Below are 15,490 nucleotides of genomic sequence, written 5' to 3'. Positions count from 1 at the left end.
GACAGCAAGGAAATGAGTGAGCTACTCAAGTCCCAATATGACTCAGTTTTTAGCAAGCCGCTAACCAGACTGAGAGTCAAAGATCAAAATGAATTTTTTATGAGAGAGCCACAAAATTTTATTAACACAAGCCTATCCGATGTTATCCTGACGCCAAATGACTTCGAACAGGCGATAAATGACATGCCCATGCACTCTGCCCCAGGGCCAGACTCATGGAACTCTGTGTTCATCAAGAACTGCAAGAAGCCCCTATCATGAGCCTTTTCCATCCTATGGAGAGGGAGCATGGACACTGGGGTCGTCCCACAGTTACTAAAAACAACAGACATAGCCCCACTCCACAAACGGGGCAGTAAAGCAACAGCAAAGAACTACAGACCAATAGCACTAACATCCCATATCATAAAAATCTTTGAAAGGGTCCTAAGAAGCAAGATCACCACCCATCTAGAAACCCATCAGTTACACAACCCAGGGCAACATGGGTTTAGAACAGGTCGCTCCTGTCTGTCTCAACTATTGGATCACTACGACAAGGTCCTAAATGCACTAGAAGACAAAAAGAATGCAGATGTAATATATACAGACTTTGCAAAAGCCTTCGACAAGTGTGACCATGGTGTAATAGCGCACAAAATGCGTGCTAAAGGAATAACAGGAAAAGTCAGTCGATGGATCTATAATTTCCTCACTAACAGAACACAGAGAGTAGACGTCAACAGAGTAAAGTCCGAGGCAGCTACAGTGAAAAGCTCTGTTCCACAAGGCACAGTACTCGCTCCCATCTTGTTCCTCATCCTCATATCCGACATAGACAAGGATGTCAGCCACAGCACCGTGTCTTCCTTTGCAGATGACACCCGAATCTGCATGACAGTGTCTTCCATTGCAGACACTGCAAGGCTCCAGGCGGACATCAACCAAATCTTTCAGTGGGCTGCAGAAAACAATATGAAGTTCAACGATGAGAAATTTCAATTACTCAGATATGGTAAACATGAGGAAATTAAATCTTCATCAGAGTACAAAACAAATTCTGGCCACAAAATAGAGCGAAACACCAACGTCAAAGACCTGGGAGTGATCATGTCGGAGGATCTCACCTTCAAGGACCATAACATTGTATCAATCGCATCTGCTAGAAAAATGACAGGATGGATTATGAGAACCTTCAAAACTAGGGAGGCCAAGCCCATGATGACACTCTTCAGGTCACTTGTTCTATCTAGGCTGGAATATTGCTGCACACTAACAGCACCTTGCAAGGCAGGTGAAATTGCCGACCTAGAAAATGTACAGAGAACTTTCACGGCGCGCATAACGGATATAAAACACCTCAATTACTGGGAGCGCTTGAGGTTCCTAAACCTGTATTCCCTGGAACGCAGGAGGGAGAGATACATGATTATATACACCTGGAAAATCCTAGAGGGACTAGTACCGAACTTGCACACGAAAATCACTCACTACGAAAGCAAAAGACTTGGCAGACGATGCACCATCCCCCCAATGAAAAGCAGGGGTGTCACTAGCACGTTAAGAGACCATACAATAAGTGTCATGGGCCCGAGACTGTTCAACTGCCTCCCAGCACACATAAGGGGGATTACCAACAGACCCCTGGCAGTCTTCAAGCTGGCACTGGACAAGCACCTAAAGTCAGTTCCTGATCAGCCGGGCTGTGGCTCGTACGTTGGTTTGCGTGCAGCCAGCAGCAACAGCCTGGTTGATCAGGCTCTAATCCACCAGGAGGCCTGGTCACAGACCGTGCCGCGGGGGTGTTGACCCCTGGAACTCTCTCCAGGTAAACTCCAGGTCTCCAGGTAAACTGGACTTGAGTCCTGGAGATGGGAAGTACAGTGTCTGCACTCTGAAGGAGAGGTATTAATGTTGTAGTACTATAACTGTAGTGTAAGCATGCTTCTGGCAAGACAATGATGGCATGAATGATGGCGAAAGTTTTTCTTTTTCGGGTCACCCTACCTTGGTGGGAAACGGCCGATGTATCAATAATAAAAAATATAAATATAAACTACATTTTGTATATTTTATATAGCCGGACTTGAGTCCTGGAAATGGGAAGTACAATGCCTGCCCTCTAAAGGAGGGGTTCGGGATACTGGTAGTTTGGAGGGATATGTTGTGTATCTTTATACGTATATGCTTCTAAACTGTTGTATTCTGGGCACCTCTGCAAAAACAGTGATTATGTGTGAGTGAAGTGAAAGTGTTGAATGATGATGAAAGTATTTTCTTTTTGGGGATTTTCTGTCTTTTTGAGTCACCCTGCCTCAGTGGGAGACGGCCGACTTGTTAAAATAAAAAAAAATAAAAAATTGTAAACTGCAGAAAGAAATAGTTTGTATATTTGAAAACTGCTTTCAGGCACCCCTATGCTGATAGGTGTGTCACTGATGGAAACATGTTGGCATCTGTTGTTAAGGTAGTACTTTAAGTGAACAAGAGTATGACCTCTGGTACTATATGTATAATGTTCTAATTTAAGGAGGAGGATGTTGTGGTCTATCGCTTCAAAAGCTTTCATAAGGTCAATTAAGAGCCCCATTGGATATTCACTATGGATAGGATAAGCGAAGGATTTTAATTATTGCATCATTCATACTTTTTCCTGGCCTGAAACCAAACTGGCAGGGGTTACATACATTATGGCATACAAAGAAAGAGTAAAGTTTTTCAAAGATTTTGGATAATGACAAATTTAAACCTGCCTTATAGTTGTTGACACTACTGAGTCTTTATGTATTGGGCTAACCACTGCTTTTTTATTTATTTATTTTTTATTTTTTAATTGGACATGATACATAGTTGTACAAAGAAATATAGTGATTGGGTGTATATGCCAAAAGCCCCTTGTATGCAGAACATTACGGGCAGGCTTAAAATTAACTTAAGATTAACTAAGCAATGATATATTCAGTGGTAAAAATTACAGTAAAATTACAACATGAAGTACAAATGAGTATTTCAAATAAGAAGCATTATAGTTGTACAAATTTGTAGCATAACAATGTGTGATATAATCCGATCAAATCGAATAAAATCGATGATTTGTAGTGCAGAAACAGATCATATGGTCATTAGATGAGTTACTGTGCATTCAAGAGAATGGAGTATTCTATTAGGTAATGTTATTAAAAAAAAAACAGTTTGGTAGGGTCACAGGTTATACATTTATGAGATACCATTATTCAGTATTTAAATAGTTGTGGGTGAGTAAGTGGTTTTTAAGTCCCTTATATTTTTTCTCTTTTATTTTAACTTTATATAACAACCTTAGTTCATATATTCACAATTGTTAAAATAATCAAGGTGCTATTCTCAGGTGCTAAAGTGTAATAAGCTCATTATTTTGCCATTATGTTCATTTATTTGATTACCAATTTTTGTTCACCACAAATTATTTTAGTCCCTTTTATATTGCCTCATTTATTTTAGCTTTAAAGAGCTACCTTAGCTCACATTTTTTACATTTGTTAAAATAATTCAGGTGCTATTTTATAGCTTTAGAATATTTACTTTGTCTTATACTAATTCTAACTATAGATTCACTATAAATCTTATGATAACAAGCATTGATCCTGATACCAACCTCTTACCTAATGACTTAAATGCATCAAACAGTAACTGTAATTACTACACAGGAGAACAATCAAAGGCACTTCTCAGAGCCAACAACAACATAACGTCTTTAACTACAATATCAGATCTTTAAGCAAACATTACGATGACCTCATAGCATTACTAAATTCCCTGCATGCCAGTATGTCCATCATTACTCTCACCGAAACCTGGCTAAAGCCTGATACTACAGATGTCTATGCCATTCCTGGCTACACAGCCATACACAACTGTAGGCCAGATCAACAAGGGGGTGGCACAGCTATATACTACTCAGACCAACTAGAATGTATCACTAATACTTGCACAAGGGATGAACATGGGGAATATATAATAGCTAAATTCAAATCCAAATACCTACAAAAACCTCTCACAGTGATAAACATCTACAGAGTACCACAGTCAAACATTAGCCGTTTTAGTGAAAACCTAGGAAGTATGATACACGTGAATAAAGATCACTTACTACTCTCAGGTGACTTCAGTATAAATCTCCTGCAAGACCAGGACCCACACGTTACTGAATTCACAAACACTATGAGTAACTGCTTGTTACTACCAACAATAACAAAACCTACAAGAATTACAGAGACTAGTGTTTCCCTACTAGACCACATGTGGACCAACACCATATCCCCCTTAAGATCAGGCATAATCACAGATAATACCACAGACCATTACCCTACCTTCCTCATAACAAACCTTGGCAAATTACCCCTAGACACTACTGAAGTCACTTTCAGACTTAACAATGAGGCAACTATCAATAACTTCACAGCAGCAGTGACAAACATTGACTGGCCCACTGAGCTAGAAATCTATACAGATATTGACGAATGTATTAATAATTTTCTAAAAAAGACCCAATACCTCTATAACAAGTACTGCCCTAAAAAAACTAAACAGATGACTGCAAAGAGACTGAACAGCCCCTGGTTAACACCCAGTATCCTCAAATCCATAAATACAAAGCACCTATACGAAAAACAGTACAGAATGGGCCACATAACCAGAGACCAAACAAAACGTTACTCGTCAATCCTAACCAGCCTAATAAGAAGGGCTAAAAAATTGTATTATGAGAACAGATTATCCAACTTACGAGGTGACATAAAAAAGACCTGGAAAACCCTATCAGAAATACTAGGAACAAAAAATATAACACGAAATAGCGAAATTGAATTAACAAAACCAAATGTACCCTAATTCCCACCTACTGAAACAGCAAACAGACTCAATGATTTCTTCTCCACTATAGGAAAAAACCTTGCCAATAAAATCCCAAGCTCAGATACCCCACCCAATGACTACCTCACTGGAAACTACCCGAACACACTGTTCCTAGCTCTGACTAACCCAACTGAAGTCTCCCTTATTATCAACAAACTAAAAAACAAGACAGGAGATTTAAATACCTTACCACCCATTATATACAAAAAAGTGTCACAGGTGCTATCACCAATCATTGCAACACTCTTTAACAAATCTATTGAATCCTCTACCTTTCCTACAGTTCTCAAAATAGCAAGGGTCACCCCAATCCATAAAGGAGGAGACCACATAGACTTGAATAACTATAGGCCAATATCCAACTTACTCCCTCTCTCTAAAATCTTTGAGAAATTAATCCATAAGCATATCTATTCCTACCTCATCTCCCACAACATACTCAACCCCTGTCAATTTGGGTTCAGGCCTAATAAAAATACTAATGATGCTATTATCCACATGCTAGAACATATTTATACAGCAATAGAGAAAAAAGAAGTCCCACTGGGGATCTTCATTGACTTATATAAAGCTTTCAATACAGTTGACCACGACTTGCTCCACACAAAATTGTTGCACTATGGTATAAGAGGGCACTCCCTCAACTACCTAAAGTCATACCTCAGCAACAGAAGCCAATATGTGTACACAAATGGGGCAAACTCATCCGCACAGGCAATTACAGTTGGTGTCCCACAGGGAAGTGCCCTAGGCCCTCTTCTCTTTCTCATATACATAAATGACCTACCGAATGCATCGCAACTACTCAAACCCACACTATTTGCAGATGACACTACATACGTCTACTCTCACCCGAGCCCAGTCATGCTAGCCAATACTGTAAATACCGAATTACAGAAAATATCAACCTGGATGAGGACCAACAAACTTACTCTAAACATTGACAAAACCTAATATACATTCAGTTTGGTAACAGAGCTGCAGATGTGTCTCTTAACATAATGATAAATGGATCACCTATCACAAAACTCACAGAGGGAAAATTCTTAGGAATCCACCTTGATAACAGACTCAAATTTCAAACACATGTACAACAAATTTCCAAAAAAATTTCCAAGACCGTAGGCATACTATCGAAGATACGGTACTATGTTCCACAGTCAGCCCTCCTGGCCCTATATCACTCACTTATTTACCCCTATCTCACCTATGAAATTTGTGCATGGGGCTCAACAACAATAAACCATCTCAGATCACTAATCACCCAACAAAAGGCTACAGTCAGAATGATAACAAATTCCCACTACAGACAGCACATTCCACCAATATTCAAAACTCTAAACCTACTCACAATACAAAACATCCATACTTATTACTGCACCTATTACATACATAGAACACTTAACTCTGATATTAACCCTCCCCTCAAACATCTCCTTACCAACCTCAACAGAACACATGACCATAACACAAGGCACAGATCACCCTTTGATGTTCCTCATGTTCATCGCACAGTATGCAAAAACTCAATGCACATAAAAGGCCTTAAAATCTGGAATTCATTACCTGTGAATATAAAAGAAACACTGTCTGTTTATAATTCAAGTATCTTCTCAAAAATCACAAACTCACCAACAACTAAATAAATACTGAATAATTGTATCTCATAAATTGTATCTCATATATGTATCATGACAGAAATGTTAAAAGCAGGGGGGGATATAGTGTTGGAGTGGTTGGTACTTTTGTTTAATAAATGTATGAAAGAGGGGAAGGTACCTAGGGATTGGCGGAGAGCATGTATAGTCCCTTTATATAAAGGGAAAGGGGACAAAAGAGACTGTAAAAATTATAGAGGAATAAAAATATAAACACAAATGCAGTATAATGTGATCCTTTATTGACAACGTTTCACCCACACAGTGGGCTTTTTCAAGTCACACACGGATCTGTGTGTGACTTGGAAAAGCCCATTGTGTGGGTGAAACGTTGTCAATAAAGGATCACATTATACTGCATTTGTGTTTATATTTCCATTGTGTCGGTATTTTATACCATTTATTTCCATAGAGGAATAAGTTTACTGAGTATACCAGGAAAAGTGCACGGTAGGGTTATAATTGAAAGAATTAGAGGTAAGACAGAATGTAGGATTGCGGATGAGCAAGGAGTTTTCAGAGTGGGTAGGGGATGTGTAGATCAAGTGTTTACATTGAAGCATATACGTGAACAGTATTTAGATAAAGGTAGGGAAGTTTTTATTGCACTTATGGATTTAGAAAAGGCATATGATAGAGTGGATAGAGGAGTAATGTGGCAGATGTTGCAAGTATATGGAATAGGTGGTAAGTTATTAAATGCTGTACAGAGTTTTTATGAGGATAGTGAGGTTCAGGTTAGGGTGTGTAGAAGAGAGGGAGAATACTTCCCGGTAAAAGTAGGTCTTAGACAGGGATGTGTAATGTCACCATGGTTGTTTAATATATTTATAGATGGGGTTGTAAAGGAAGTAAATGCTAGGGTATTCAGGAGAGGGGTGGGATTAAATTTTGGGGAATCAAATTCAAAATGGGAATTGACACAGTTACTTTTTGCTGATGATACTGTGCTTATGGGAGATTCTAAAGAAAAATTGCAAGGTTAGTGGATGAGTTTGGGAGTGTGTGTAAAGGTAGAAAGTTGAAAGTGAACATAGAAAAGAGTAAGGTGATGAGGGTATCAAATGATTTAGATAAAGAAAAATTGGATATCAAATTGGGGAGGAGGAGTATGGAAGAAGTGAATGTTTTCAGATACTTGGGAGTTGACGTGTCGGTGGATGGATTTATGAAGGATGAAGTTAATCATAGAATTGATGAGGGAAAAAAGGTTAGTGGTGCATTGAGGTATATGTGGAGTCAAAAAACTTTATCTATGGAGGCAAAGAAGGGAATGTATGAAAGTATAGTAGTACCAACACTCTTATATGGGTGTGAAGCTTGGAGATGGTTGGAGGCAGTGGAGATGTCCTGTTTAAGGGCAATGTGTGGTGTAAATATTATAAAGAAAATTCGGAGTGTGGAAATTAGGAAAAGGTGTGGAGTTAATAAAAGTATTAGTCAGAGGGTAGAAGAGGGGTTGTTGAGGTGGTTTGGTCATTTAGAGAGAATGGATCAAAGTAGAATAACATGGAAAGCATATAAATCTATAGGGGAAGGAAGGCGGGGTAGGGGTTGTCCTCGAAAGGGTTGGAGAGAGGGGGTAAAGGAGGTTTTGTGGGCAAGGGGCTTGGACTTCCAGCAAGCGTGCGTAAGCGTGTTAGATAGGAGTGAATGGAGATGAATGGTACTTGGGTCCTGACGATATGTTGGAGTGTGAGCAGGGTAATATTTAGTGAAGGGATTCAGGGAAACCGGTTATTTTCATATAGTCGGACTTGAGTCCTGGAAATGGGAAGTACAATGCCTGCACTTTAAAGGAGGGGTTTGGGATATTGGCAGTTTGGAGGGATATGTTGTGTATCTTTATATGTGTATGCTTCTAAACTGTTGTATTCTGAGCACCTCTGCAAAAACAGTGATAATGTGTGAGTGTGGTGAAAGTGTTGAATGATGATGAAAGTATTTTCTTTTTGGGGATTTTCTTTCTTTTTTGGGTCACCCTGCCTCGGTGGGAGACGGCCGACTTGTTGAAAAAAAAAAAAAAAATATGTATCTCATAAATATCAACCTGTGACCCAATCAAACTTTGTTACTATTTAACTTCATTACCTAACAGAATACTCCATTCTACTGATTACACAGCAACACAGTAAATGACCATATGACCTGTCTTTGTAATACTCATTTGTACTAAATTGTTATCTGTTTTACAATAATTTTTGTACCACTGAATGTATCACTGCTTAGTTAATCTTAAGTTAATTTTAAGCCTGCCCATAATGCTCTGCATACAAGGGGCTTTTGCATGCTGCACTTTAAAAACTGTATTCCTTGTACTTCTCTGTATCATGTTCAAATAAATAAATAAATAAAAAAGAAGTCTTGAATTGATAAACAGACAGTGTTTCTTTTATATTCACAGGTAATGAATTCCAGATTTTTGGACCTTTTATGTGCATTGAGTTTTTACACAGTGTGAGATGGACATGGGGAACATCAAAGAGTGATCTGTGCCTTGTGTTATGGTCATGTGTTCTGTTGAGGTTGGTAAGGAGAAGTTTGAGGGGAGGGTTTATATCTGAGTTTAGTGTTCTATGTATGTAGTAGGCACAATAATAAGTATGGATGTTTTGTATGGTGAGTAAGTTCAGAGTTTTGAATATTGGTGGAGTATGCTGCCTGCAGTGAGAATCTGTCATCATTCTGACTGCAGCCTTTTGCTGGGTAATTAATGGTCTGAGATGATTTATTATTGTTGAACTCCATGCACAAATTCCATGGGTGAGATAGGGGTAAATGAGTGAGTGATATAGGGCCAGGAGGGCTGATTGTGGAACATAGTACCGTATCTTTGATAGTATGCCTACAGTCTTGGAGATTTTCTTGGAAATTTGTTGTACATGTGTTTGAAATTTGAGTCTATTATCAAGGTGGATTCCTAAGAATTTTTCCTCTGTGAGCTTTGTGATAGGTGATCCATTTATCATTATGTTAAGAGGAACATCTGTAGTTCTGTTCCCAAACTGAATGTAGTAGGTTTTGTCAATACTGAGAGTAAGTTTGTTAATCATCATTCAGGTAGATATTTTCTATAATTCGGTAATTACAGTATTGGCTAGTATGACTGGGCTTGGGTGAGAGAAGACATATGTAGTGTCACCTGCAAATAGTGTGGGTTTGAGTAGTTGCGATGCATTTGTTAGGTCGTTTATGTAAATGAGAAAGAGAAGAGGGCCAAGGACACTCCCTGAGGGACATCAACTGCAATTGGCTGTGTGGAAGAGTTTGCTCCATTTGTGTACACATATTAGCTTCTGTTGCTGAGGTATGACTTTAGGTAGTTGAGGGAGTGCCCTCTTATACCATAGTGCGATAATTTTATGTGCAACAAATCATGGTCAACTGTATCAAAAGCTTTACGTAAATCAATGAAGATCCCCAATGGGACTTCTTTTTTTGTCGAGTGCAGTGTATATTTGTTCTAGCATGTGTATAATAGCATCATTTGTATTTTTATTAGGCCTGAACTCAAACTGACAGGGGTTGAGTATGTTGTGGGAGATGAGGCAGGAATAGATTCGCTTATGAATTAATTTTTCAAAGATTTTAGAGAGAGAGGGGGCAAGTTGGATATTGGCCTATAGTTGTTCAAGTCTGCTTGATCTTTTCCTTTATGTATCGGAGAAAGTTTTGGTTATTAAAAAATTTGTTGAACAATGTTGCATTAGTAGGTGATAGTAAGTGAGCTGCTTTCTTATATTAACAGGTCAGGTAAAATTGAAAAAAAAATAAACAATATAACCAATTGATCAATTACTAAATTATAATTGTCAAAATGGAAACTCTTGAGATGTTGTAGCAGTCTGCATACCTTGGTAACACCCTCAAGGAATGCTTGTTTGGCTAGCCTACCAGGACCCTCCACCTTTGTGCCATCATCCATGGGACCCCAAGAAGCACTAAATACATCCACTTTATCTAGATGGCGAGAGAGTGCTGTTGCTTCTTGGATATCTGTCACAGTTCCATCCACTATACGCACACCTGAAAATAGAATTCTGATATATGAGTTGGGTGTTTCACTTACTAATCTACCTCTTTTATATAATTCACACCCATATTTTATTTCTAATATAGAGAATCACAGGGCTAATATAATTACCTCCAACCTTGGCCTCATAGGCCACACCAACACCACAGACAGAGTTATTTGGGACGGCAGCTACAATAGCAGCACAATAAGTGCCATGAGAATTGCTGAAGCTTGGATCAATTCTAGGTGATGGGTCATCCAAGGGCTGGCCATCGTGGATCACTGAATAACTAATGTCTGGAAACTGGTCAATGGTTGAGGCAAATAAAATTTTTTAGTTCTTTATAAAGACTTACACATTAAATCTTTCATAAAAAAAATAATTTATCAAAGTACTATATTTACAAAACAAACTGCACACAAAGTATTTATTTAATCAAATAGCAATTAAAATGAATACACATTAAAGCTCCATTTTAATAAAAAGTATATATATGGCATTTATTTAACCCTTAAACTGTCCGAACGTAGATTTATGTTGAAGTGTGTAGCGCTCTGACCTTGATTTTCTCCATTTGAAAGCATGCAAAATCGGACGTAGATCTATGTTCGGAGCACTATGCACGTCAGCGATGATCTACATTTGGACAGTTTATGGGTTAAAAAATATATGCTCTGGCAAGCCTGATATGAACACAAATACTGCTCTCTGCAATCAATAATAATGACTGATAAATAATTGCTAATCAAAAGAGGCATTCAAAAATTCTCCCACAGAAACTTAAATTTTTTTAGTAAAATTGCAAATTGGAATCTTCACAGCCTAAAATAAATTTAAACCTTCCACTAAGTACTAGTTTTGAAAGTTAAAATCCAGTCAGAAGTGTCTTTCTCTCCTTGTCACACAGAGATCAACATCACAAAATCCACCATCACATTAAGCTCTAAGCCACCAGTAGCTGCATTCAAAATTCAAAATTTTTATTTCTTTGTAAAGTTTACAATGTGTGGTTTACATATTACAAAATATGAAGTACAAAGAAAGCCACAAGGAAGTACAAAGAAAGCCACTAGGAAGTACAAAGAAAGCCACTAGGAAGTACAAAGAAAGCCACTAGGAAGTACAAAGAAAGCCACTAGGAAGTACAAAGAAAGCCACTAGGAAGTACAAAGAAAGCCACTAGGAAGTACAAAGAAAGCCAATAGGAAGTACAAAGAAAGCCACTAGGAAGTACAAAGAAAGCCACTAGGAAGTACAAAGAAAGCCGCTAGGAAGTACAAAGAAAGCCGCTAGCATCTTTGATTCTGACAGCTTGAGGCATTCATAAATTATCTCGTGAACAGCAGTACATATTTCAAATTTCTCAATTTCTTCAATAAAATTGAGAAATTTGCACCTACACAATCCAAAATCAATTTAAGCTTTTCTCTAAGTAATATTTACTAACATTAAAGGTTAGAAGTTGATGAGAATAACCATTGATACATTAAACACATGTGCAACTCTTGGGTATCTTTATTGAGGAAACGTTTCGCCACACAGTGGCTTCATCAGTCCATACTAAGGAGAATCGTGAAGAACTGGAGGAGAAAGAGGTAATCAGTCCCTCAACCTTGAGTCGATGTGGTCAGTCCATCCTCCTGTTCTTCATGATTCTTCTTAGTATGGACTGATGAAGCCACTGTGAGGTGAAATGTTTCCTCAATAAAGATACCCAAGAGTTGCACATGTGTCTAATTTATCAAAGTGTCGGTTCTCTGAACCATTCATCTACAGAATAACCATTCTCCAGTTACTGCAGAGAAACTAATTTGTTTAATAAAACTAGCAAATTACAACTTATATAACCAAAGAGCAGTGTGAAGGTTCTCTTGAGAAAAACACACCAGCACTCACTCAGAGTTTGAAGCTGACTACAAGAAGTATTCTCCAGTTATTGTATGGATTCAAGATTTCCAAGTTTATTAACTATGATAGGTTAGTAAACAGGTAAATTTGTACCTATACAGCCTATTTAATTTAAGTCTGCCTGAAATGCCTAGCCATGCTAGGTGTTCTAGTGGTACACTCTGTAATTATTATTTTACCACATGTAAACCACACAATAACCAAATTCTGTAAACTCAGCATTGTAATCCTTATAGAGAATAAACTTTGAATTTGAATTTGAATATTTGGGAGTGGACATGTCAGCAGACAGATCTATGAAGGATGAGGTGAATCACAAAATTGACAAGGGAAAAAAGGTGAGTGGTGCACTGAGGAGTCTGTGAAGACAAAGAACTTTATCCATGAAAGCAAAGAGGGGAATGTATGAGAGCATAGTTATACCAACACTCTTGTATGGGTGTGAGGCATAGGTTGTGAATTTTGCAACAAGGAGAAAGCTGGAGGCAGTAGAGATATCATGTCTGAGGGCAATGTGTGGTGTGAATATAATGCAGAGAATTCGTAGTTTGGAGATTAGGAGGAGGTGTGGGATTACCAAAACTGTTATCCAGAGGGCTGAGGAGGGATTATTGAGATGGTTTGGACATGTAGAAAGCATGGAACGAAACAGTATGACTTCGAGAGTATATAAATCTGTAGTGGAGGGAAGGCCGGGTAGGGGTCGGCCTAGGAAAGGCTGGAGGGAGGGGGTAAAGGAAGTTTGTGTGCGAGGGGCTTGGACTTCCAGCAAGCGTGTGTAAGCATGTTAGACAGGAGCGAATAGAGACAAACGGTTTTTAGGGCTTAACTTGCTGTTGGAGTGTAAGCAAGGTCACATTTACGAAACGATTCAGGGAAACCAGCAGGCCAGACTTGAGCCCTGGAGATGGGAAGTACAGTGTTTGCACTCTGAAGGAGGGATGTTAATGTTACAGTTTTATAACTGTAGTGTAGTCATGCCTCTGGCAAGACAGTGATGGAGTGAATGATGATGAAAGTGTTTCTTTATCGGGGCACCCTGCCTTGGTGGGAAACAGGTGATGTGTTAATAAAAAAAAACACCCAAAACCCAAAAGCTATCATTTCGCCCCTCAGGGGAGGTTCCTTGATGCTGGTGAGGGGCTCTTGATCTAGGGAATTGGATCTGTGCTCCAGTTCCCTGAATCGAGCCTGAATGCTTTCCATCCCCTCCCTACAGGTACTGTATAATCCTATGGGTTTAGAGCTCCAAGATGATTATCTTTCCTAAGATGCCTTGGTCATTAAATATTAAAAATATTTAGAAAAGACATAAGCTTATTTCACTGAAAAAATATCGGACCATTATAAAAACAAAATTAGCACCAACGTACTGCAACGACATTAGCAACTTCTTCAAAGTAGGTTATACCAGCTTTTAAAATTTGAAGCTGATCAGACTTACTTTATCACACAGAAGCCAAAATCAAGAATGCTTAATAAAACTGATGAATGGGCACCTTCCCAACTCAATAGTGCCATGAACCTTTCTCTAGTGATAGCTCATTAACAATGAAAATTTAAAAGCCAATTATATCAGGAGGGGACTTTTTCAATTATTTTTTTTTAACATGTCAGCCATTTCCCACCAAGGCAGGGTGACCCAAAAGATAGAAAAACCCAAAAAGAAAGAAAAAACTTTCATTATCAGTCAACATTTTCACCATTACTCATACATAATCACTCATATTTGCAAGAAAAAAATGACATTATATAGAGGAGCTTTTAAACCCTTAAATTGTCCAAATGTAGATCGACATTTTTTCAACATTTGAAAGTATGTAAAAAAACATAGACCTTCTTTTTTTTTTTTTTACATTTGAAAATGTGTAAAAAAAACTTTGATCTACATTTTTTTTGTTATATTTGAAAATATGTAAAAAAACATAATCTACTTTTGGAGCACTATGCATGTGAACGTAGATCTGTTTGGACAGTTTAAGGGTTAAAAGAGCTGGTCACATGGTGATGACCCCTGAAACCCCTGCCAGGCATATGTATATGACTGGCTAGACTAAAGCCATACATAAATATACAGTGGACCCTCGACCAGCGATGGCATCGATTAACGATAAATCTGACTAGCGATACATTTTATCGCAAAAATTTTGCCTCGATTAGCGCTAAAAAACTCGACCAACATTATTCCTTCCGTCTGAGACGCCTCCACTTCTGGCCAGTGTTTACAAGCCAGCCAGCCACCACGGTCGCTTCCAAGCATACAATCGGAACATTTCAGATTATCACAGCCTTTTTAGTGATTGCACCTGCAAAATAAGTCACCATGGGCCTGTAGTATTATGAGGTGCAATCTAAGAGGAAACAGCACCAAGGCCAGCAAGAAAACACCGAAAAATCAACTATTCAACAAGTGTAGCCAGGAGGACGCCGGCCCAGCAACCACCCCACTCAAGGCGACACCACAACAAAAACAACAAACATGGCTGCCACCAGCCCATCCTCCCCTCTCTTCCCCGGATTCAACCTACCAAGTAGTCTCTCAGGTATGACCAACGATCCAGATACCCTAAAGACATGCATCTCCACCTTAGTTATTGAAAATATGAATCTTCGAGAGACGCTAACAAAACAAGACACCAGGATGACACAACTCGAGAACAAAATCCTCAGTCTTGAACAAAAGTTATCAACACCAGGAATGACTAACTGTGACAAGACCATCCAAACAGTCATAGATAGCCATACCCAACAAATAATATCTCTTAATACAAAGGTTGAAGAAGCAGTAAAAGAATGGAAGAACAACTTAGATAACCAGTTCAGTGAGTACTTTGCTCTCCAAGAAGATAAAACTGAACAAGATAAACTATCGGACGCAGTAATAGTTAACAGTCCACTTTTTCCCAGTGATATGAACCAAACAAACAGTAAAGAAATTACTCTGCAGATCATAAAGGACCAAACAATTGTTATTGTACCAGAGTCAGAAATAAAAGAAGCCAGGTTACTAGGATCCCATGGTAGAAAAAGTGTTAT

The 15,490-nt window shown here is 38.5% G+C and overlaps 1 protein-coding gene across 9 annotated transcripts in view; it reads right to left on the bottom strand.

The window, feature by feature from the left end:
• LOC128684126 (furin) overlaps positions 1-15,490 on the bottom strand; it is a gene marked incomplete at its 3' end in the record, with an annotated part of 153,162 nt that overhangs the window by 9,120 nt on the left and 128,552 nt on the right. For all 9 annotated transcript variants that reach the window (XM_070088745.1, XM_070088749.1, XM_070088771.1 and 6 more), the window contains 2 exon segments: positions 10,384-10,556; positions 10,675-10,849. In XM_070088745.1, the coding sequence (XP_069944846.1) occupies positions 10,384-10,556; positions 10,675-10,849 (348 nt within the window).

This window comes from Cherax quadricarinatus, chromosome 2 (assembly GCF_038502225.1).
Source record: "Cherax quadricarinatus isolate ZL_2023a chromosome 2, ASM3850222v1, whole genome shotgun sequence".
Lineage (NCBI taxonomy): Eukaryota > Metazoa > Arthropoda > Malacostraca > Decapoda > Parastacidae > Cherax > Cherax quadricarinatus.
This window is presented reverse-complemented; position numbering and strand designations above follow the sequence as displayed.